General features: G+C 34.8%; 1 protein-coding gene across 1 annotated transcript; it reads right to left on the bottom strand.

Moving 5' to 3' along the window:
- Positions 1–4,345: 4,345 nt before the first annotated feature.
- LOC126818985 (glycine dehydrogenase (decarboxylating), mitochondrial) lies at positions 4,346–24,109 on the bottom strand. The gene is made up of 11 exons (XM_050546725.2): positions 23,780–24,109; positions 19,153–19,231; positions 12,613–12,748; positions 10,185–10,349; positions 9,562–9,639; positions 9,140–9,287; positions 7,764–7,960; positions 7,226–7,322; positions 5,527–5,632; positions 5,264–5,403; positions 4,346–4,435 (listed from the first exon to the last, which is right to left on the bottom strand). The coding sequence occupies exons 1-11, from the start codon at positions 24,002–24,004 to the stop codon at positions 4,346–4,348; spliced, it is 1,461 nt and encodes a 486-aa protein (XP_050402682.2). The 5' UTR covers positions 24,005–24,109.
- Positions 24,110–25,864: the final 1,755 nt, after the last annotated feature.

Genomic DNA, 25,864 nt, shown 5'->3' with positions numbered 1-25,864 from the left:
TCGTAGGTATCCAGACCACTCGGACCAAAGACTACTCGGACTAAGACCAGTCGGACCAAAACAAGACCAGTCGGACCAATTAAATTATATTATAAGGCTAGACAATATGCTATTTATTTATTATTAAATCACAATACAAAGAAGCAAATAATTCTTATACGGAATTCTTATATTTAGAGTTGTTTGGTTCAATTTTGTGTACGGAAAATAAATCAACGATTAGTTTTAAAATTAATTAATAATGGTGCCAAACAAAAATATCAATCTAATTTTTCTTTACTCTTGCAATGAGACTCGGTATGTCCAGACTTTTGACAGTTTCTACATATACGGGTATACTGTTCTTGTCTGATAGCCTAATTTTACTTTTTCCACATTCGCGGTATCCCCAGTGGTTTCATTCCGTTCTACCCCACTAACCCCTGGGTTACTATATATGGGGGGGGGGGGGAGACACGTTTTCAAGTTATCCGCCCTTGATGCGTTAATATAAACAGCACATAATAATACGAAGACCGGACGGTTATATGCCCCTTTTTAAACGTGACTACAAGTGTGGTTCTCGATATTTTGCGATTTGGAATACAATTATCAATTTATTCAAACAACACGTTATTATTAGTTCGAGTAGTCATATTAAAACACACACAATTATCAATTTATTCAAATAACACTTTATTATTGGTTCGAGTAGTCATATTAAAATAAACACAATTATCAATTTATTAAAATAACACTTTATTATTGGTTCGAGTAATTATATTAAAACAAACGCAATTATCAATTTATTAAAACAACATTTTATTATTGGTCCGAGTCGTCTTTCTGTTGGGTCCGAATAGTCTTTTTGTATGGTCCGAGTAGTCTATTTGTTTGGGCTGAGTGGTCTATCAGTTGGTCCGACTGGTCTTGAACCGAGTGGTCTTTGGTCCGAGTGGTCATGGATTCTTGTCGTAATTGTACTTGAATTTCCTATGCTGTCACCCCTAATACGAAATGATATCTTCCGCAGAGTGACGTAACCATCTTCCATATTGGTATTTTTCTCTGGGAAAAGTTTGTGATATTTCAATTTTTCAAGAGAGAACTTGTTTTCATCGTTGTGATAATTAGTTGTGCAATGGATTTTATCGAACGGGAGTTCATTACAAACACACAGGTAAGTTTATAATAACCAACGTTAAGTAGTTTGTTCATAATCGAAGAAATCCGTTCAAAATTTACGATGAATCAGACAGTAAACAATTTTATAAACACTATTACCTGATTCCCTTTTCAAATACTCCATGTGTTGACGGATATGTTATCATCAAACAGGCTAATGTGTCTTTGTATTTCTCTATCTGAAATAAATAAGGATCTATTGTGTACTTAGCGTCCCCTTCTTAATTAGAAATAATCATAGAAAGTTTTTAATCTTTACCAGCGTCACTTCCACTCCCATAAAGATCAATCTTTAATGCTCACAATCGAAAGTCAATAAAATAAAGTAAATTCCCCCATAAGAAAATATCCTAAATTCTAACATCCAATTTGTACTTCAATGAAAATGCATAGAAGTCATTTGACTGTAGGTTTAATGTCATTAGTGACTAGGTCAAATAGTAATACTCCGAAAGCACACACTAATGTCTTGTGCACTGAATATAGAAATATCTGACGAACTGTAGTTAGTATCTAATGGACAGACAATTAGACAGAAATATGCAGCAATATATGTTTAAAAAGTGAAACAAATAATTACCATATTCTCAAGATGTTGCATATCGACTGCTCCATTTCTATCAACATTAATTGGTTGAATTTTCATTCCGGCCATTTGTGCACTAGCAGGATTAGTACCATGAGCTGAGACAGGAATCAGACACATCTAAATACAAATAACAAACACAGTATGCTTTATTAGATAGCTTGAACTTGCAAGATGAAAATTCTTTTAACACATAATTCTTTAATTTAAGAACATTTAAAAATATAAGCCCAAATTTCGTTATGCACCCCTGTCATTCGTTAATAATTGACTTGTGATCTCTCTCTAGAGAGAGAGAGAAAGAGGGAGAGATGGGGTTTAAGTCCACTCAACACAAACTAGGTCATTTCGGGACTAACATATGGGTAAATTTTATTTCAATAATTCGCTTGCGTGTAGGGCTCTTTAACAGTGGGAGGAAAAAACTTCTAAAAATAACTTTTGAACTCAGTTAGATAAGCCTCATATCTACTATTTATTTTCCAAATTGCTGTAATTTATTTTGTGTCAACTGTATATATAGTAAACATTTACATTTCTCTGTGTCTCGCCCTTGCTACTTAAATATGACATGATTGCTCTCAGTCCTGCATATTCTCCCTGGGCACCACTATCAAAAGAATAGAAAACAAATTATTATGAACTAATTAATATGGTAGCTAGAAAGTTTAAGTTAACAGAATAATAATACTAATTTCTTCTCTTCCTCCACTTAGATTCTGTCTCATAGGGTCAAACAACCTTCTTTGAAAATTCTGTTTTTTCTCTTTAATTGTCCCAGCTAGAAATGAAGTGAAATGAAATGGGATTTAACGTCCCACTGTTCTACTAATGAAGATGGACATACGTCATACAGTGTGCCATGAGAAAAATTTTGCCAGGACAATGGCATTACAGCCTATTCTTATATCGAATTCCAACTGTCAAGGGATCTTTTACGTGCAAGCCAATGTGCACATGGGACCTTGGTTTTTCGTTTCATCTGAACGACTAAACAGCTGTCCTTGTCAGGCCCTCCATCCTACACCACTGACAAGGGGAAACCATGCCGGAAAATCCTGATGAACTTTCTCAGCAAACACAGGGATCGAACCTGCAACCTCCAAGCTAGCGAGCCAGTGCCTTACTCACTTAGTCACCGTGGCTGACGTCCCAGCTAGAATACATTTGAAAACCCAAATTTCATAGAGACAAAGGGAAGCCAAATATGTAACAAACAGAGAACAGATAGCAAGTGCAAAATGGCATATGAATGATATCACCCAGGGGGATGGCATAAACCCTTTGGCTGTTGATTCGACTGAAAAGATGTGCAGTACCTGTTCGGTTGTAAAGAAAATTGATCATAACCAGTAATTTCACACAAGTCCTTCTCTAACTCGGTAAACATTTCCATATAACCTTTGACTTGATCTTTAGGTACAAAAGGATGAATATTGGCAAACTCGTTCCATGTACAAGGCTATAAATGAAAATAAAAATATATCAAAACAAATCAACTGTAACTGCCATACATTTTTCTCTTTTCTTGAAAAATAAACATTTAATAGATTTATCTAACTCCTGTACTTGGCATCAACAGAGAAATTGTTTTACTCATCCTTTTAAAACTTTGAATCATTCACATTGAATGTATAAAGAATTTTTCATATATCAACTCACTTGAAAGTTATGCACACCTATTATATTAGGAAGACTGTGCCAAACACAAGATTTGACCTGTATATTAAACTGGTATAATGATAAAATAAGTCTTACCATCATTTCTGTTGTACTGTTCAATTTCATGGTACAGGAACCAAGAGGAATCATAGAATGTACTAAAGATAAATCTTTATTTTCCAACTGTTTCATATATCTAACAATATTTGTCTCTGACTGATATCTGTAAATAAATATAAGTCCAAATTCCAACATGCTGTAAACTAGAAAATAATTATTATGAGATCAAGAAATTAATGTGTTAAATAACATATCACCAATCACATTAATTTCCATGCCAATTTCATGTTTTAAAGTAAAAATGTAATTACACTTATATTATAAATAAACATTAATGTCAAATAGCCACTCAAAATGTTGGTGTACATACTTCCACATCCTATATCAAAAGTAAACAGTGACAAATTTTGCATTAAGGAACATAGGTAGGATAATGAAAAAACAAACTATGCAAGATATTTTAATAAAAGCTATAAATCGGTTGTTTTGGTCAACTTTGGGGTTAAAGGGTTTGGTTCAAACTCCCACTTAGTACAAACCTGTGAAATACAGAATGATTTAAGTAGAGGCTTTTTCTTGCAAATGGTGTACTGTTCAAACTAGTATCAGGAGAAGCCAACAATACCTGGGATATTTCTTCCTGAAATTTATATATGTCCATTCAAATGTTTAGTCTACATACAAAAAAACCCCACCTTAAATCTTCATAAAGTTAGTTTAATTTACTTATGTAACATTCATTTATTGTCTGGCATTAACATGCAATATACATGAAAGCTAATTCATCTCATTTATTCTCTAATATCAAATTACATTTTATTATACATCAGAGCTGAAAAAAATATGATACAATTGAATATTCAGAATATTTGTTTAACTCACAGCTGTTTTAGGAGAACCAACAATCTCTAATAAATCCTTCAGATCAATTTCTTCTGTTGTTTCATCCAAAGATATTCCCATCTGAAATTAATTTTAAATTTATTACTGACAAAAGACCATTAACATTTTATTGATCATTTTTTTTTTAATTTGAAAAGTTCTAAAACAGTTATCAATCAAACTGCAATGTAAAATGGGGACATTCTATACACTCTAACAACCAGCATTTTGAATGGTGGCTTTCAAAACTTTTAGCATCAGGATCAATAACTACATATGAAATTAACATACAACTCTGACTTTCAATAGGGCTGCTCTCTATCTCAAAAACTTTTACCCATTGAATGCTGTAAGATTTTGGTGTTCAGGGCAACAAATTAGAGCTCATTATTAATGACACATGAGTTTTGATCAGTGTGCCTATGTATACTTAATTGATGTTCCTACCTTCTGTGACATCCAGGACCAACAATCAAGTGGACCTAATGCGTTAGATGGGTGAGATGTGCTAAGGGAGGTAACTCTTCCTAAAATATGACTTCTATGAATTAGAGAGAGAGAGAGAAATGGGGTTTAACGTCCACTCGACACAAACTAGGTCAATTTGGGACTAAAAATGGTTGAATTTTATTTCAATAATTCGCTTCCGCATAGGGGTCTTCAGCAGTGGGAGGAAACCGAAGGACATGGAGAAAACACACAAGGTTGGACAGATGACCCTATTCACGTACAAGCGGATAATTGAAACCACGCCACTTGACTCAATGACAGACCTCATGATGAAACACGCACACGCTCACCATTCCGCAACCCAACCACCCTCTATTAATTAAATTGAACTTATGAATTTTAAGTGAAGTGAATTAAGTGCAATGGATGCATTAATAAATTAGCATTACATTTACTTACATAGCCATTAGAAAACTGCCTCAAGTTAACTTTTTTAGAATCTGACCTGTTTATAATTTCATCTTTTCCATTTACTGGTAAAAATGTAATTGTATCAAAAAACATTTCATTTATCACAGTATGGCCAGCATTCCGCACACCTATACCAGAAAGAAAAAGAATGTTTGTTAAATGTGTTTGAGACAAAATAAAATCTTAATTCATCAAATATTTCAACATTCTTTTTTTTTTACATACAGTGCTTCAAAATGACGTTTTTTTACCTTCGGCTAGTATTCTGGTAGCATTGTGAATTCTGTCAGCTATGTGTCGTAATCCTTCAGGTCCATGATAACATGCAAACATGGCAGACATATTAGCAAGCAATGCCTACAATTAAAGCAAATATATTTGTTAGTGATGTCATATAAGATCATTGACATGATATTTGAGGTTTGACAACCCTTAACTTTACAATGTACTGTGTTGACTGTCCTTAAATGAAAAGATGCAGAAGGACATAGGAGTGGTTTGTGGTGGATAGGCAATTAGCAATGGAGAGAGTACACCACCTAGCTCCAGTCTACTGAAAGTACCATAGTTACTTTTCAAGGAAGAAAATTATCTATAACTGTTTTGTTAAAATGTCTTTTAATATCAAAATGCCCTATTGATTAGAACAATCTAGTATGCTAAAAGATAGGTTGCCAGGCAACGAAACATACGCCCACAGCAACTAAATCGTCCGGGCAGTCAACAAGGGTTGTCGCAAATTTTACTTTTTTCAGTAATGAAACATTTATAATACACTAAAATCTGATTAAGAGCAACAACTCACGAAGTAATTATCAGAAAACTATTAGAATTTGTTTGGTTTTTATAAAGTTCTGCCCCATGCTAACGTTTTGTATGCAAAGCTTTTAATATCATAGATTTAACTGTTCAAGTCATAAAAATTCATTGAAAATCAATATACTTGTTCGTCTCAAGATCTTAAACTCTGTGTATCAATCTGAAGTCAATCGGATGATAACTTAAGGGCCATAACTTTGGCAGTAATTATCGGAAATCGTTGAAAATCAATAGGAATCTTCGTCTTATGACCTCAAACACTGTGTATAAATTTAAACTCAATCGGATAATAACTTGAGCCTCAAGAGCATCCACAAGATTTTTTGAAGTGATCAAGGGCCATAACTCTGGCAGTAATTATCGGAAATCGCTGAAAATCAATAGGCTTCCTCGTCTCATGACCATAAACACTGTGTATAAATTGAAAGTCATTCGGATATTAACTTTGGCCTCTAGAGCGTCCACAAGCAATTGTGGACTCCGGACCGCCGGATATAAATAAAAATAAAATAAATCGCTATAGTATATAATTTGAAATACAGTATATGATTTATATATTGAAGTTGAACTGTTATCTGTTGATATAATTATGCCATTTCATTTTGTAAAGCCAACTTTTGAACGTATATGTGACCACCCCCCACCCCCACCACTTCACACTAACATCAGCTTTTAAAGGATAGTAGCAAAATCTTAAAATTCAATTTCTTTGGGGTTTTTCTTATCCAAAAGATAAAATTCACAACTTCAAAGTATGTAAATGAGACATTATATGTGTCATATGGTGCTAACCAAGAGGTCAGTAACCTACATTAATAATTATGAAAGATAAGGTTAAATTAAAGTATGGTCACTTGAGCTGTACATATGTTACTTGTTGCTTTTTCTCTACGAATATGTTGTTCTCTTGTCTGTAACTATACCATGTCACAACCAAACCCCACTTCAGATTTTAAAGGATAGTAACAAAATCTTAGAATTCAATTTCTTTGGGGTTTTTCTCATCCTAGAGATCAAATTCACAACTTCAAAGTATGTAAATGAGACATATGTGTCTTATATTGCACATTAAGAGGTCGGTAACCTACATTAATAATTATGAAAGATAAGGTTAAATTAAAGTATGGTCACCTGAGCTGTACAAATATTACTTGTTGCTTTATCTCTACGAATATGTTGTTCTCTTGTCTGTAATGCTAATCTTAAAGCTTCGTTACCATTGGCATCCCTATAATATGAATTTCAAAATTGGTTAATATAGATTTATTTGCTATTGTTTAAAATTCTGATTCAGCAATAGTTTTTCAGAATTTGAGAATAAAATAAGAGTAATCCTATGGAGATTTATAATAGTAGATTATGATTAAATTCATAATAAATAAACCATATTATTACTAGCTCGATGTGCACTGACAAAGCTTAAATTTTCAGCTAAATATTATCTATTTATCTGAAAAAATTTGTAAATGAATTATTTTGATGAATAAATTTTGAGATACATGTATTTCTTTTGTTTTGTGTTTTTGCTTGAATTTGATTCTGCTGATATGCATTAACTTCTACATGATGTGACATGAGTTTGGTTCATCGGTTGATGTATGGCAACAGGTTCTATGTTTAGTTCTTATTAAATAATGAATAATCAGAAGAAAAATGTCAAAGTTCTCACTTTGTTACACCTATCATACGACCAGGCATCAATCTTAGAAATTTATTTTTACAAGCAAAAAATGCAGCATGAGGTCCACCATAGCCTAAAGGTATACCAAATCTTTGTGTGGTACCAAGTGCTATATCAAATCCAATTTCTCCTGGGGGCTTCATAATGGCTAATGCAAGTGGATCAGTTGCTGCTACAACCAAAGTCTTTTGAAATTATAAAAAGAAAGAAATATATAACAGAATTCCATCACAAAAATAACAAGCCACTGTAAAGATGATGTCCCCTGCCGACATCCCAAAATAAATAGATGACACATGCCGTACTAATTATTTGCACATTTATCTTTTTGAAAAGTATCGAACAATCAAACTGATTATCATATCTTATTCTTAGTTTAAGCAGAAAATGTTAACAATCAAACTCAGTCATGGTTTTTAAGTACCTGGTAGGTTATCTTGTCCCAAAGCATCGACCAATGAAATTGATTAGCACAGCTTAGTTTTAGCGGATAATGTTAATCTTGAACTCAGTCAAGACATTTATTTAATGAACATCTACACAAAGTTTCACCACTCTCACTCAATTAGAATCAAAGTTATCGAGCTCCAAAGTTCCGACCATTCAAATTGATTATTGCTCTGATTACCCTGAGCAGAAAATGCCCATTATCAAACATATTTATGGTATTAATGTAATGAAACTATACACCAAGTTTGATCACTCTCACTTAATTAGAACTAAAGTTATCGTGCCCCAAAGCATCAACCAATCAAATTGCTCATCTCTGCTTACCCGTAGCAGAAAATGCTCATCTTCGAACTCCATCAAGGCACTGACCTAATAAACACCTACACCAAGTTTGAACATTCTAGCTCAATTAGAAGGTGGGTTATTGTGTCCCAAAAAGTGTGACAAACAGACAGACAGACCCATTTTAATAGTCCCCTGCTTTCTTCGAAAGGTGGGGGGGCTACAAAATGTATTTAACTGAATACAGTGGGGTATCTATTTGTTTTTGTAAATATAGTATTTAAAGTGTAAATTTCATAGGGCTATGTTTTGGTCCTAACTTTTAGAATCTTTGATCATCTTGATCAGCATGTCTGTGATACAGAAAATTGTGACTTCTTATCATATATTCTTACTATATGGTACATAAATAAAATGTTATCTTAATAGCTTATTCACAGTTTCACATGACTTTGCAATAAGTTTGTGTCTAAAAGATTAGAAAAGCTCCACCACAATTCCATTATATCAAAGATTAGATAAGAAATGAAATGTAATGGGGTTTAATGTCCTTCTGTTCAGGATTAGATAAGAAAATAAATGAACTATTTCAGGAATAATTACAAAGCAATATTGTATTAAAAACTACAAACCCCATGTGTATGAGCTGATTCTATTAATAAAGAATAATCTAAGATATTTCCTTCTGTATTTGGGTATTGCAGTAAAACTCCACAAAAATCATGTGTGTCGAACTCCATTTGCTTCCAATCACAAATTACCACCTCAATACCAAGGGCACTGTATCAAAACAAGAACAGCCATTGTTTAAGTATCAATTTCTGTAAATTTATTATCGATATGCATATTCTACTCATCTCTATCATAAATATGATCAAAACTATAGATAATTTAAATTTTGAGAAAGCAGCATGATACTGACATTGGTTCTTGTCAGTGATTACTAGGACTGGTAAGTGCTGGTCATTGGTCTCTCTTGTGCCATCAAGAACAATCTTAAATATATGTTTACTACTTTCTATCGATACAGATGGATATTGAATGATTTACTTACTCTGCTCTAGTTTTTACTACAGCTATGTTTTGTGGATGACAATTACTGTCCACATAAAATCTTCTTCTTTTACTGTGTCTGTAATAAAAAACGATGCTTTCATCTTAAAACAAATCTTTTTGAATACAGACACCAAAAAAACTTGGAAACTAGACATATTCATATTGAAGTTGAAAAATTTCCTCTTTATATAATCAGGGTTCTTAAAAAATATTTGAAACAAACTTGCCAGAATTTGGTCCCTTGAAGTCAAGAAATAGCTACAATAAGCTTTCATTCTCTTGACAGGCTTCAAAAAGAATAATTTGTTGTGTAGGATATTATCCTCTGATTAATGATTACCTCCATATAATAGGCTTTGTATATTCAGGTACCGTGCAATTTTTACGCCAAAATTAAACTTTTAACTACGTCTTTTGTAGTATGCAATTCCTTAAATGGTGCTGGGGTATTATATAGTAATAGGGCTCAAATTATTTGAAAGTTTTTATTGTCTGTGTCCAGATCGTGATTAGTGTTCATGCAAAGTCATAGGTGAATGTCACATTAGCCATTCAATTTTACAGAGGATATTTTCCACAATTTGCATATTTGTATGAATGTCTGAATTGGTGGTTAACTACCTGAAACACAAACCCATTGCTTCAGCTGCTGCAGTAGCTTCATCTAATAGAGAAGCATTAGAAATATCTAAACCGGTTAAGTCGCACATCATGGTCTGATAGTTTAGCAAGCTCTCCAATCTTCCCTGTGCTAATTCTGCCTGATAAGGTGTATATTGGGTTACCCTGAAAAATAAACAACAGAAAGTGTGGAGTGTTTCAAAATTATAACTGATCTACATCATAATCTTGGCAATATGATGTAAATATCAAATAATTAATAAACCTATCCTTGCAATACATACTACAGGTACATGCCACTTAATAGTACTAGAAATAGAACCATTATTTTTGTCTTCCAAATATGGAGTTAGGTTTTTGGTTGCTGTCACGGCTGACTTTTACCACCAGTGGTTTGAGACTATATAAAAACTCACTTAACCAGCTCACTCCTTCTATTTAACTCATTGGAAAATTATATAAAACCCAGTTTCGGTAACGGTCTAAAGCTTTCGTGAATCACAAGAACTTCATGATCTGATCTGCGTCATCTACTGAATGAACAGGAAAGCCTTCATGGACTACCCAATCAAGTGGTTTAATTCATCCACTGTTAATGATAAAACACTTTGCAGTTTTTAAAAGCAGTTATATATATGATAGGGAATCCACATGTACAAGCAGTTACTTGTATGCTATGAACTCTACACGTAATATTAGATAAAAACAGTTACATGTATGATAGGAACTCTTCATGTACTCTCAGATAAGAGCCATTATATGTATGCTACATGTCTGAACTCTACATGTACTGGTATTCTCAGATAAAAACAGTTACATGTATGATTGGAACTTTCAGATAAAAGCAGTTACATGTATGCTACTATCTGAACCATCGTAAATTGTAAACGGATTTCTTCGTTATTAAAAACTTGCCTATGTGTTTGAAATCACCTCCCATTAAATAAAATCCATTGTACAATTAAATATCGCAACGAAAAAAAACATTCCCTCTTGAAAAGTCAATGTTTTTGTTTGTATTTTCGAATGAGTTCATCACAACATTGCACATGTCACGTGATGAGCTAAACCATCGTAATAATGTTGACAGGGGGTAAATGTTGACAAATTTTGACAATCACGTGTGTTGCAATCAAAACAGTGCACGACCTTTTCGATCGTTTGAGTTTAGGCAACAAAAATAGCACTTGAAAACAATAACATTAATTCGCAAACAATTGATTGTCAGTCTACTAAATTTTATTCACAATGAATATATCACCGTTTACACAAATACTCGTAAATATAATATTGCTTTTTACATCATCATCACCCCATAATTGTAAACACCCTGTATATTATATATATTTTTATAAATTATATTACATCCCCGTCAATTATTGGGGGTGGGGGGATGGCCGAATGTTTAGTGCGTGCGTGCTGTATCATAAGGTCTGTCATTCTTCAGACCATTTAACTGCATCTGTGTAGTATACAATAACTCATACGGCATGGTACCTTTTACGGTAATAGAATTCAGAGCGTTGATTGGCTGAGGCATGATCACGATCTACGAAATGCCATCAGAAAATTCCATTCTCAATGGATTTCAAAATGGAGTTGTACTTGTGATTAATATATTGTTAATAACTGAGAGTACAATCGTATGGATACATTGCCCTGTGAATTTCAAAACGAAGCCGGGAATTTCAGAAATTAATTGTGTTACCGAGATGCACGATTATAAAATTCTGAACAGTTTTTGTACAACGGAAATAATATATGAAGAGAAATAGAATGACATGGAACTATCTGTCGATAATTCAACCGACGGGCGGTATGTTTTGTTGATAATCATTTATGGTATTTATAAAAAAAATAACGTTATATACCTATTCAATGCCGGTATCTCAGTCAATTTTCAAGCTACAGACCACAAATTTGCACAGTTTTTAGTTTTTACATGTACAAAAACATATATTTTTTGCAGACTTTTTTGAGGGGGTCGATTTCCCAAATTTCTGAAAATTGACCCACTTGACATGGAATGACCCAAGAGAGAACTTTTCTATTTGCTGGGATATTTATTTGTACAATGGATTTTTTTAATGGGAGGTAATTTCAAACACACAGGTAAGTTTACAATAACCAAAGTTAACTAGTTAGTTGATAATCGAAGAAATCTGTTCAAAATTTACAAGGGTTCAGACAGTAGGAACTCTTCATGCACTCTCAGATATTTAAGCAGTTACATGTACGATTGAAAACCTACATCTACTCTCAGGCAAAAACAGTTACATATCCAGTATCATATGATCTCAACATGACCTGTAGAGGTCACACAAACAAAATGTGAACGGACACACAGAAGGGCGATGACATAATACGTCCACATGAAAATGTGAGGGTATAAGCATGTAAAAATTGTTAATATCATCAAAAGTCTTACCATCCAGGGTTCTCGAATATGTTTCTCATAATGGTATGTGGTACATATGTATTGTGGTATCCCATACCAATATAACTTCTCCATATTTGGTTCTTGTTGGATAGCTGTTTCAAGTATTGTATAAGCTGATGCTCACCTAATATAAATGATAATATAACACAGTGTTCAGACATACAAACATACAATTTTTTGTTTTACTGTGTTATTGAGCAACAAGAATACACTAAATACCAGGAGCTTTGTGAAAGGCCAGGGGTAAGGTTCTCATAGTGTGATGTATGTAAGTAATGTAATAATTAAAGCGGTATTATGGAAGATTAGATAAAGAGCTGACAGTTCTAGCTATAATAGTTAAAAAAAAAGATAATGTAAAGTTGAATTTCAGTCAAATTACTTCACTCTGAGCCCAGAAATTTTCATTTCAATAATACTGTAGCCTCGATCATTGTCATTATTACGGTTGTTAGGATAATAAACAAAGTCTCGATTATCTATTTTTACGGTTAATCACTAACTGCCGCTGGACCCCAGATCGGATTCAAATCTTTTTAAAATCGGACCCATCAGATGGCATCAAGAGTTGATTATGGTCTTGTCAAGTTTATAAATGTCTAATTAATAGTTTATATAACATTTAAGGCCTTAAGAAAGAACTGCGATAGGCAGATTTAACTCTTGCATAATGCATGTTTAAAGTAACAGCCATGAAATATGATGTGCACATTTTAAAGTGACGCTAGAAAGCCTTAAACATTTTCATGAATGCCCTAGAATTTGTGAATAACATGCATAAAGAAATTGTAAAGATAGGTTGCCAGGCAACGAAAGATAAGCCCACAGCAGCTAAATCGTTCGGGCAGTCAACATGAGTTGTATCTTATTTTTACTTTTTTCGGTAATCAAACATTTATAATACACTAAAATAATTAAGTAATTATGAGAAAATTATTAGAATTTGTTTGGTTTTTATAAAGTTCTGTCCCATGGTAACGTTTAGTATACGATACATTCAATATCATGGCCACCTTTTCTCAAAAACCCTAAAGAAGACAGAGATTTTTTATATTCCAGGTCAATGGCCAGCTCAGTCAACCATGCTATGGTTTAGAATCATAATCAACATTTACATAATAAAACAAGATAACAAAGAGCATACTTGATAAAATATATAAATATGGCCAACAAACAAATAAAGTCATTTTATGGAATTGTTATTCTACATTCCAACGAAAGTATTTATAGGATAATTATTTCTAATAAAGTAGACCTATAGCAAATTTGGTATATCTGGAAAGTTGGGAAACCCAATCTTACTCGAAAAATACTGGATTCCCTGAAAAACACCCATGCCTCAGAAGACAAAAATCTAAAGTGATCATTGTCTGTTTGAATGACATATGGAATGCTTGGTTTTATTGATCGAATGGCTAGAGGTTGTGAAAACAGAGAGAGACTTAACATAATGTAGATTTTGTTGGAAAAAGAAGTTGGCAGATGATAATTCAAGAATTTACATGGGTTTCAATATTTATGGTAAATCGTCAGTCAGCAACAACAAATTCAATCTGATTAAAACACACCCCAGCTATATATAGGTAATTAAGGAATAAATGTTTCTAATATGCATTTTGGCACTGTGACGTCATTGGAGTGAGGTGATTAAAAGTGTTATTGATAATTGGCAATGTCGTTTTTACGGAAGGTCTATATTTGCAACTTGAGTGAAGATAGCTGAATTAATTTCAATCACATTGGTGTGAACTTGCCATAAAGTGCATATAGTAAACACTGGCTATAAGTACATACAAAGACCTGCAATAAGCAGACTTAGCTCTTGCATAATACATAGTTTAACAATGTTTGGTTGGTTTATACAAGTTAATTCAATTAATAATATTAATATGGTTTTAGTCCCTAAATGAGCCAAAAGACCTCAAATCAACTTACAAGCAAAGAAGGTTGAACTTGATATTGGATTGTTTGTGACTTATATCGGAACCACAAATCTAATGCATTCAATAAACTTTCAAGGGTTATATTTTATCACTAACAATTTTCTTTATAAGGTATGCTGTATTTGGGCAGTGGCATCAAAATGATCTGTGACTCCCCAAATCTTAATATGTTTTTTTTGTTGTAAAGAAATTCAGATACTTTTTAGGATTTGTTTCACATTTTATTTCAGTTTTCTCATCGCTTGTAGAAATTAAGATACTGATACCAGTGTTTTGATGGGCAACATTGAATTGGGGGGGGGGGGGGTGCTAACCCCCATGATTAGCTGAGCACACCTTGGTTTAAACAAAAGAATCTCAAGAAGTTCCCTTTGATAAGAACAATCTCAGTCAAATTTAGGCCTATAAAATTTTAGTGACTGTGGCAGGCAATAAAGCCATTTAGAAATGATGCTTCGAGGGTTTCTCCTTGACAATAGTTGAATGATCCCAGTACCGTATTTTTCGGTGTATTAGGCGCATGCGTAGATAAGGCGCAGGGCGAGTTTGGCAGAGGTGTTTCAGGAAAAAATAAAAATGCATGGTTTAGGCACACCCTTCTCCAGCGCCTTGTGAAACAGGTGCCATACCATAGTTACCATACGTGATTCAAATACACCTGCGATCTCCAGTAACTGGGCCAAACTTTACTGTTTACAGTTATAATAATTACCGATATTTAGCTGTATCAAGCTTTATATATATTTCTTTATGAAATTAACCTCTATATACATTTTTTGAATTGCATAAGACTTTATATTAATTACAACTTTCAATTGAATTGTTTCATAACTTAAGTGGTAATTCTGGCGCTTGTACGGTAGTCAAATTGTCGTTAGAGTCCCGCCCACAACACAAATGGCTGTCTATTACATCCTGTTAAATTCACGAGCAATTGGCTGTGATAAATGAATAGGTATTGATGATAAACAAATGAAATAAAAACTGTAGAAATAATTTATCATGATCAGTTACTCACGGCTTAAATCCTGACTACCGGTAAAAAGAGAAACAATAATTCTAGTTTATTTTATACTATCCAAACAACTGACAATCAAACGATTGTGTCAATTGTCTCGCCCACTACACGCAGCATGACAATACCTAGATTGAGGCCATTTATATCTATCAGTATCATAAGACAATAGCATTTTTAATACCAATCAAAGAAACAATGATTTTGTGAACAACAAACAACTTCATAAACCATACGATGACAACTCACCGGTAGATAATTAACGATACCGGTAAATTATAACAATAGGTTAATCAGTGAATCTTCGTTGCATGAAAACTATCGGTAACTTGAAACGGCTAAATATATAAGTTACAGCAATGTATAGTAAATAAATTTATTCAGAATGACTACGAGACGAACCGCTAAAGAGTGCGGTAATAGATAAAGCAAATAGATAGAGCGCCGCATGTTATCCACACATTGAGAAAGAATGGGTTAACCGTCAATCATAGACGCCGTGAAGATTTGCTGTTTCGAGAACCGGTTAGACAGAACAACTTCGTTGTCGTCGTTTCTGGAGTTTGCCGCCCACTTCCACCAGGGGTGATATCGTAGACAAAAGAACAACTTCAATATATGTCAGTTTAACTCTAATCCCACCCTTACTACCAATGACTTATATTGAGCCAATGAAAATGCTTGTATGAATGCATATCCCGCCCTATTCGTCAACTTGACATGCGTATCCTATTTTTTAAAACATCGTTAACGTTGAACGGCTATCAGCCGATGGTGTTTGCATTGCCGGTTATGACAAACACTATACTGTACACGGGATAGCCTAAAATGTTGACATCTTTTTTAACTTTTATGCACGAAATAACAGAAATACGGGCGATAATTATTGACGAATTTTAAACTATCTAAAATATTACTGACAAATATAAATGGACACGAAAGGAAACAGTATTGTGTTTAATTTGTGTGGTAATTTATCATAAACTTTTGAGGTAGCGTCACCCGGTCGACATGTGTTAATTATAGGGCAGTTATTTGTTGAACTCCCGACTTCGGTGTATACACGGGAAAAGCCTGGATTCGCTTAACATTATGTATTAGGCCCACCCCTTCTAGAAAATAAAATATTTGGTTATAAAAGTGCGCCTAATACACCGAAAAATACGGTAAGTTTTTAAAAAAAGTCTCAAACATTCTGACCTGTAGGACATTTACAATATTTGTAAATGGACAGACAGGGGTTGATGACAATATACTTTAATATTAATTATTAAAGTTATGAATTCACTTTTTTGTTACCGAAAAAAACCAGACACACTTGTAAGGATAAAATGATAGAATTAATAAGTGGCTGGCTCAATCTAATTAAAATATAGATCTATATTTCGTTTCGTTTTTTATACTTTCGATGGCCTACACTACATGTAGATCTAACAAGTTATAGTGGGAGTTCACGTTCTATGACGTCAGGTACCAAGCAAGCGACATTTGACCCGATTATGTCAGTCATTCAATTAACCATTTAGCGACCGCCATGTATTTTTTATCTACTTTTGCTTTGTTTTGATTTCTATTGCCGCTAATGTCTACCCACAAATCCGCGCAAAAAAGGTCAAACGCTCAATTCGACAGACCATTTGATTGGCTGACCCCTCATTTCCAGCAGAACACGAGTTAAATAACAACACTTCCAGATCCAAGTGTAGTAAAGACAAGTAAAATCGAAATTTTGAACTATACTATTCAAAAAAAGTAGGGGATATTTGATTTTGGGGGCATAATACTAAAATATGCAAATGACTACGAAAAAAGTCACTATAGAACCTAACAGAAGAAACATTTCCAGTTACATGTGACGCCCAAACGCACCAATAGCTACCGCATGGAATGCAGGTGATGCTTGGGATCATCATGGGGGTCCAACCCAAGATTTGCACGACTCTGACTTTGAATGTTACAGTCATTGTGGCATTGAATTCCAGGGTGGAAACATCAGTTTAATTGTTTTAGTGACCAGAAAACAAATTTTGATATGCGTCGGCTTACCCAAAATGAAAGGTTACGTGCCCTTGGCATGCTACAGATCGGCACAACACAGGCGGTTGTGGCGCGGACGATGAATGTTTCTCAGTCTGTCATAAGCAGGCTATGGTCCAGATACCGTGATACACAATCTGTACAGGACAGACCACGCTCAGGTCGACCAAGGGCGACAACTCAAGCCCAGGATCGATTTATCCGTAACTTGGCCTTGAGAAATCGTGTCATCACAGCAAATCAGATCAGCGCTCGTCTTCAAACAGACACTGGTGTGAGAGTGAGTGGCCAGACGATTCGGAATCGACTGCATAGAGGTCACCTTCGCGCCCGACGTCCTCGCATGATCCCTTGTTTGAGAGATCATCACATTCAGGCAAGACGTCGTTGGTGTAGGGATCGTCAACACTGGGATAATCGACGCTGGAGCAATGTGATGTTTTCAGATGAGTCAAGGTTCACTGTTGATTTTTTGGACAGACGTAGGAGGGTGTGGCGTCGTCGAAACGAGCGCTTCCAAGACGTTAACGTCACCAGACATGATCGATTTGGGGGTGGTTCTGTTATGGTGTGGGGAGGCATCACTATTGCTGGAAGAACGGCTTTACATGTTGTTGCAGGGCGTGTTACAGGCCAGTACTACCGGGACCACATCTTGGCAGTCCATGTTGTGCCGTTCGCACGACGTCATGGCCGCCGTTTCATCTTCCAGAATGACAACGCAAGATGTCACAGGGCCAGGATCGTTACAGGTTACCTCCAACAACAGAACATCACCACATTACCTTGGCCAGCACTGAGTCCCGACCTCTCCCCCATCGAGCATGTCTGGGACATGCTTGGACAGAGGTTACGTCAACGTCAACAACGTCCTGCCAATGTCCAAGAACTTGCTGCTGCGTTGCAACAGGAATGGGACAATCTGGACCAAAATGACCTTAGACGTCTCATTAGGAGTATGCCACGTCGGATCAATGCTTGTTTGGCAAACAGAGGAGGATTTACCCGTTGCTGACTTGGTTGTGATGCTGTGGTAACTTTGCTGTTTGACCCCGGGTATCATTTTACCCTTATAATGGTCAGTCTGTGCCTTACTTAGTCTAACGATCATTTGGAATAAATCGATGAATGTGAACTTCATTTCATTTTGTCATTTGTTTCTTTGTCAGTTTCATTAGGTGACTTTAATAACACTTAAAAATCAAATATCCCCTACTTTTTTTGAATAGTATATCATTTCAAAACACATCCTTATCTACCAAAATCTACTCAACTCTACCGAAATGGTCAGTCTGTGCCTTACTTAGTCTAAAGATCATTTGGAATAAATCGATGAATGTGAACTTCATTTCATTTTGTCATTTGTTTCTTCGTCAGTTTCATTAGGTGACTTTAATAACACTTAAAAATCAAATATCCCCTACTTTTTTTGAATAGTATATAAAAATGAAACGAAATTGGATCTGTGTTTTAATCAGATTGGTGGCTGGCTACTTCTCTAATCTAGTTCATGAACATTATTAACTAACTTACCTAGAGGTTCTTCAATATCAAGATTCCTATCCAAAAGAATATCAGCTGGTACTGCTTTATTGACTAACTCAGTAATATCCTGAAAGAATTAAACAATGATAAATTTGTGCTGTTGTCAAACTTAATCCTATACTAAACATTTATCCAGGCAAAGTTGTTTTGCATAAAGTTTTGTGTTTGTATCAAATCCTTGGTATGTCACAAGAGCTTACGGATTACTTGACATGCCCAGTATATGAATGTATGTGTGTGCCAAAAACATGATACAAACAAAACAAGTGGAGCATATATCATACAAGTATATTATCATTACATATACCTGAATACCTTTTAGCCAACACAACTTAAGAAATAAATTATGTCAACCATGATTTATTTATAAGCTTTCTTTAGAGATAACCTATATAATCATATGCTCATTCCCTTGAAACATGAACCAAAGTGGTCATACATAATTCTAAACTATGTTATTCAATTGAAAAAAAAAAGAAGTTTCCTGTGGTATTAAAATTGTATACTCTTCAAAAAAAGTAGGGGATATTCAGAAACAATACAAAACTGCAGAAATGAACTGCTGTTTTTATTAGAGGTAACCAGTGTATGTTAATAACAGGCCAACTGCCCACACATGAACATAAACAGTTCATATGGGCATCTTATCTGACGGCCCCATTTCACTCGCAAAGAAATACACTGTCAAAAATGAAAATGGACGTTTTTGATTTTTGTCTTAATAATGAGTAATTGCTCCACCAATCCTCAGACATTCAGCAATTCGTCGTGGCATGCTCCTAATCAACCGTCCAAACACAATTTCGTGCAATTTGACCCACTCCTCTTGCAGTGTTGTCCGTTGACATTGACGAACACGTATCCCAATCAAATTAAACGTAACACACTAAAGCAAAGATATACTAAACAGTAAATCTTATGCAAGAACCGATAGGAAAGCAAACATGGATAGATAAACCAGCACGTGGCAGTTTTCATCAACCCTTCCTTGAAGTGTCAAATTTGACAATGAACCCCTCCCATGTGTATGGCGCTATTGCGTGTCGCATGTGCTGCTCAGTGGTTCTGTTGGGGCGATAAGTTCTTCATCTGTGAACATACTCTTAAAACATGTCAAGTGTCCATGACTATTTATCATAATCACAACCTGCATTTTGCATTTCAATATCCCCTACTTTTTTTTAGGAGTATACTTCAACAAATAACTAAAGGAAACTATACATATGTATTTGGTTACAAAACAACTTGAATATATAATATATTTAACATGAGTTCAAATATCAATTTATTAACATATGACACAATTATATGAAATACAAGTTAGGCCTACTTGAATAACTAAACGTCTTTATCAATATATTATTACATATTTGTCATGACATAGGTTAATGTTGGTTTTATCTCCTAAAACAACCACATTTTGTATTTCCAGATATAACAAAGTCAAAAAAGTTAATTGAAAGAAATCCTTTCAAGGCCATTAATATTCTATACACCTCATTTACTTGAAATTCAGTATCCATGGATAATGTTTTAGAACAAAGCCTATTGAATTTCAAGATTAAGGACATCATCATATTTAAATAATATACTTAAATAAGTCTTATACTTATTGATTGCCGAAGCCTTGTTTTTTTGGAAATATAAGTAACTAGCAGAATACCCGGCTTCGCTCGGGGGTCATAACTCCGAAACCGGAAGTGGTAGACTAACGCCACCTGGCCTATGTGAAACCGGAAGTGGTAGACTAACGCCACCTGACCTATGTTACTCCCCGGTCTGAGCTACCCCTATACCCCAAATTTCAGACTCGGGGCAGACCTAGTGTAGCCACCAACCCCGAACAGACCGGCTTCGCTCGGGGGTCATAACTTCGAAACCGGAAGTGGTAGACTAACGCTACCTGGCCTATGTTACTCCCCGGTCCGAGCTAACCCTATACCCCAAATTTCAGACCCGGGGCAGACCTAGTGTAGCCGCCAACCTTGAACAGACAGACAGACAGACAAACAGACAGACAAACGACAGTCACAAGTATTAGTATAGAAGATTGTGGATTAATTTCTCAGAGAAATCTATAAAATATGAAGTTTAGTGAGGAAAAAAAGCATAAATACTTTGAATTGTTGGCTTGATAACTAATGAAATGAAATGGGGTTTAATGTCCTAGACTGGGCTAATGAAGTCGGGCATAAACCATACGGTATGCTATGAGGGAAATTTTGCCCGGACAGCGGCAGTACAGCCTACTCTTATATTGGGTTCAAACTGCCATGATCTCTTTTTTTATGTCCCATCCAATCAACAATAAGTTGTCTCTTGCCAGGTCCTCTGTCCTGCACTACTGAGGCGGGGGAACCGCGTCAGAAAATCCTGGTGAACTTTCTCTGCCAACGCAGGCATCGAACATGGGACGTCCAGGTTAGCGAGCGCAAGTCTTAGTCACTGAGCCATCATCATAGCTATGGTAAAACAAAAGATACATGTGCAGCATGTTAGAATCTAATATTGGTTTCCTTTTATTATTTGTTTTATTATCTGTTCTGTTCATTTTTTCTGTTTCTTTATTTGTTCTACTGTCTGTTCGACTATATATATTTCTGTTGTTTTATTATCTGTTCTAAAATCTGTTCTAAAATATTTGTTCCAAAATCTGGTCTATTATTTGTATCATATGTTCTATTATTTCTTCTATTATTTGTATTATAATCTGTTCTTTTGTTTCTCCTGTTTTATTATTTGCTTTATTATCTGTTCTATTATTCCTTCTGTTTTATTATTGGCTTTATCATCTGTTCCATACATTTTTTCTGTTTTATCATATGTCCTATCTCTTCTATTTTATCATTTGTAAAGTACATTTGTAATTAACATCCCGTCAACAACTCATATTTTGCTCTATTGGTGACACTTTCAATGCTTTTTAAAGAACCAAATATTTCTCAATGTAGTAAGTAAAGCTGAAATATAAAGTTAAGAACACATAGGCACATTTGGCACCCCTGACAAAAATTTTGCAGGGGCATCTTCCCTCCCACCCAACACATTACTACCAGTGGCATATTCAGAAGCATGGGTGCCCTGAAATGCTTAATTGTGGATCCCAACTCCCTGTCCAGCCCCCCACCTTTCCTCCTCTGTGAAGGTTAAGCTTCTATTGAAATTTTACTGCGTATATATAAAATCTATTGATTTATTTATTGATTTGCCACAATGTAGATTAAACAGAAAAGCACAGTCTTAAATCATTGCATGCCCAATTGTTAGCAATGTTTTTCAAATTGTTGTCCAATAAACTGAAATCAATTTAGTTTTTTGATTTAAATAATAGTTAAAATCTTTTGTGTATCTAAATTTCTAAGCAGCCCCTAAACCTTGGGGGCCCATGAATATGTGCACAATGAGTGCCACTGATCACCATCTCTCCGAAACCTGTAATAAATAGTTATCTGAAATCGCATAATCTTAATAAGTTGGTCATAATGACTAAATTATAAAGGAACTAAATCGCTATTCTTTGGCACCTAGAACTGGACACAAATGGGTCGCAAGACTCGCAACGCATATTATAATGTAATATGAATGTATATGAACTGATTTACATTCAATCGTTTCCATTTTTACTGTAATTTCTAAACAGTTATGTTTGGTGAAATACACAAAGAGTCCAAATTGAATGTCAGTCTTTGGCGTTTGGTTATTCCAGTCTACACCGGTAGTATTCTATGGGGTATGCTTAGTCTCGCTCATCGAGTTGTTATATTACAAATGGCGCTCGAAACCATTCTGGCACACGATTCATGTGCCAAGTTTAAAATTTTCATTTTGTTTTACATATTGGATATCAGAAGCCCCTCTTTTTACAGCAAGATAACCACTTCAATAAGTCGTGTTTGCAATGTCGAAGACTGGATGATATTGCCTCCTTTAATGTGTAGTTTAAGGTGTGTCCCCGATGGAATCCATGTCATGTGAATATTGTCGAAAGGATCTGTATGCTGCCTCTAAGATTAGAATAAAATCTAATCTTATCTTACCTTATCTAGATAAGTATATTCTTTATGTCACATGGAGTTGGCAAAATGACAAAAACATGGACAGGACTTACTTAATGATATATTTATTTAATTTCAGTTTAAATAAGCTCCTGGAAATAGAATTTTCACATGAAAGTTGTCTAATTTTTCACTGATTAATCCAGACAGACTAAAACGTAAGCCTACTCAAATTTATAATTTAACATTTCATTATCAACAATAAATCGAATATAATCAATGATTTTCGGGCATGGACTAAATAGGATTAAAAAGAGGCCTATCAAAAATATTTTGGACTAATTTCAGTACTTATTCTATGACCTATCACACAGTCTATTTAAATTTATTGGTTGAAAGGTTAGGATATCTTATTTATTTGGGGCATTCAGAATATGTTGGGTTTTTTTAAGTTTATAAGAAATATATTTTAAATGATGGCAGCAAGCCCAGGTTAAGTGCTCAATTATAATCTAAAATTGCATGTGGGTTGAGTGGTTAAACAAAACAACTGGTAAAAACTAGTTTAATATAATGTCCAATAATGGTATAATATTATAGAATATTATAGATCTACCTACCTTCAATCCAAGAAATTCCAGCATCGACTTCTTCTCGAGTTGACTTGGACCAATATGTCGCTCTTGGAAAGTGTCATGCTTAGAAAAAATTGTTTGTAACGCATTATGATTCGAAGACAAAAAACGGGGTTTAGGCAAATTAATTGGCTGACAAATTGGCAGGTGCACGGCAGAAAATGATAACCGTGTTATTTTCGATAATATATGATTGCTGGCGCGCTTCATTTTAAATAGCGTGACAATTTACTTCAGCATTGATATTATTTCACGCGAAAGTCTACTTTGTAGTATGATCAACGTGAACACAAATAATATTGTTCAGCCAAATGGCCTTGACAGTGAAGCTCAAAGCACTTTGACCTTTCATTGGCCAAACAAAACTCGTGTTACTGTTCGCGCCTCTTTTGGTATTCCAAGGATGGTCTTGCTGGCCATATTCGGAATTTGATGAATATTCAATGGGGAGTATCTAAAGGAAATGTATGTTTACTCGACGACAGTACTTTATAAAATTCCATTTAGCATTCAAAACACAATCCATTTGCTCGAAATTTAGACTTTAAGGTATTCAGCTAGAATAAACCTTTAGCTAGAGTGAGCATATCATCCACGACAAGTCTAAAATATTAACACATGTAATATTATGGAATGACGCGCCCTTCCGATTTTGCAGCGACACGTGCTTTTGTTGATATTTCATTCAACAATCACGACTATCCGAAGGCTTTGTTTTGGTTCCTTGTCCTTAGCATGACACTTCTTACACAGTGAACAATATTCATTTTAGAAAAGAGCGACGTATACCCATTAAATTAGGATATTTTGATGCAGGAGTACAAAATATTTTACAGAAATTTTAATCATGATTGTCAATGTCATTAACAAAATCCAAACCGGCCTACCACCGAGGATACGATTCATTTTACGCCACGACACATTTTTGGATATCCCGTAGCTTTCAGTATTTATTAAATTAATTGTTGTTCGTCCGCTTCCACCGAGATTGATATCGCAGACAAGTTGTCTTATTTTTATTATCTTAGAGCACGCCCAGGGTCTTTCCTGTGGGAGGAAACCAGGGGCAGATCCAGGAATTTTTGCAGGAGGGGGTTTGCCAGGTTCCTGAGACAATGTATCTCCCCCTCCCTCCTCCCGCATGCTCTCTATGGTCATTTTGGCGTATATACATAGGCCTACACATTAAGCTTTTTAAACAGAGAAATTCAACACCTCGTTTGATGTCAATTTTTATTATGAATTAATAAAATATGACTTTGTTATTCAATTTCATGGATGCAAAGCATTAATTGTGATATCACATACTGTCTGTATCATTATCTCGTGCTTTGAGTGCTCATAAAAAGTACTGATTTTCACAAAAAAATTTATGTAGCTGAGTGGGTCGCAGAACGCCTAAAAAAACGCGGTGACAATATTTTTTTACAAAATGATAAAAACACCCTACTTTTCTGCACCAAATAAAGACTGGCAAAGGCCATGCAGTATGCTATGGGTGAAGATCCCCACCCCCACCCCATCCGGCAATCGCGTTTCCGCCTGCTTCGTCAAGTCTCATCTAACACTGCAGGGACTATGTTTTTCGTTCCATCTAAACGACTAGACGCCATTCCTTACCATGTATGTCAGCCAAACCATCATTCAGAAACAACGGCCGAAATACCTTGAAATCTTATCGATATGAAGCAATAGAAGTTGGAATCTATAATAATATGCTACTTGTCATATTAAAAAAATGATTACTTTTGGATAAGGTTGATGGAGATATTTTAAAATGAAAGCTACATGCTGCATAACATTTTAATCATAGATTTTCTTATCTAATATGAAGTGACTTGTATACTGTACTTAATTAAAAAAAATATTGAACAAAACACAGAAGAAACCATAACTATGCCCGATAGACTGATGATAAAGTACACTCCCCTGATGCAAATGTATTACCAGAACAATATTGGCCTTTATGTATTACACCTACAATCTACTGGTCCATAAATTGTAGGGTAAATATACAGCCCACCTTTTCTATGTGTATTACAAGTATACTACTGATCCGCGTGTGTGTGT

This window comes from Patella vulgata, chromosome 4, assembly GCF_932274485.2.
Source record: "Patella vulgata chromosome 4, xgPatVulg1.2, whole genome shotgun sequence".
Classification (NCBI taxonomy): Eukaryota; Metazoa; Mollusca; class Gastropoda; family Patellidae; genus Patella; species Patella vulgata.
The sequence above is the reverse complement of the archived record's forward strand: the minus strand, read 5'-3'. Positions and strand labels throughout refer to the sequence as shown.

Coding starts and splice junctions, on each gene's coding strand:
- LOC126818985 (XM_050546725.2), bottom strand. CDS start 24,004: ATGAAGCGCGCCAGCAATCATATATTATCGAAAATAACACGGTTATCA. Junction 7,323..7,763: donor CGTATGATAGGTGTAACAAA/GTGAGAACTTTG, acceptor TTCATATTATAG/GGATGCCAATGGTAACGAAG. Junction 5,633..7,225: donor GTAATATTTGTACAGCTCAG/GTGACCATACTT, acceptor CTTTAATTGTAG/GCATTGCTTGCTAATATGTC.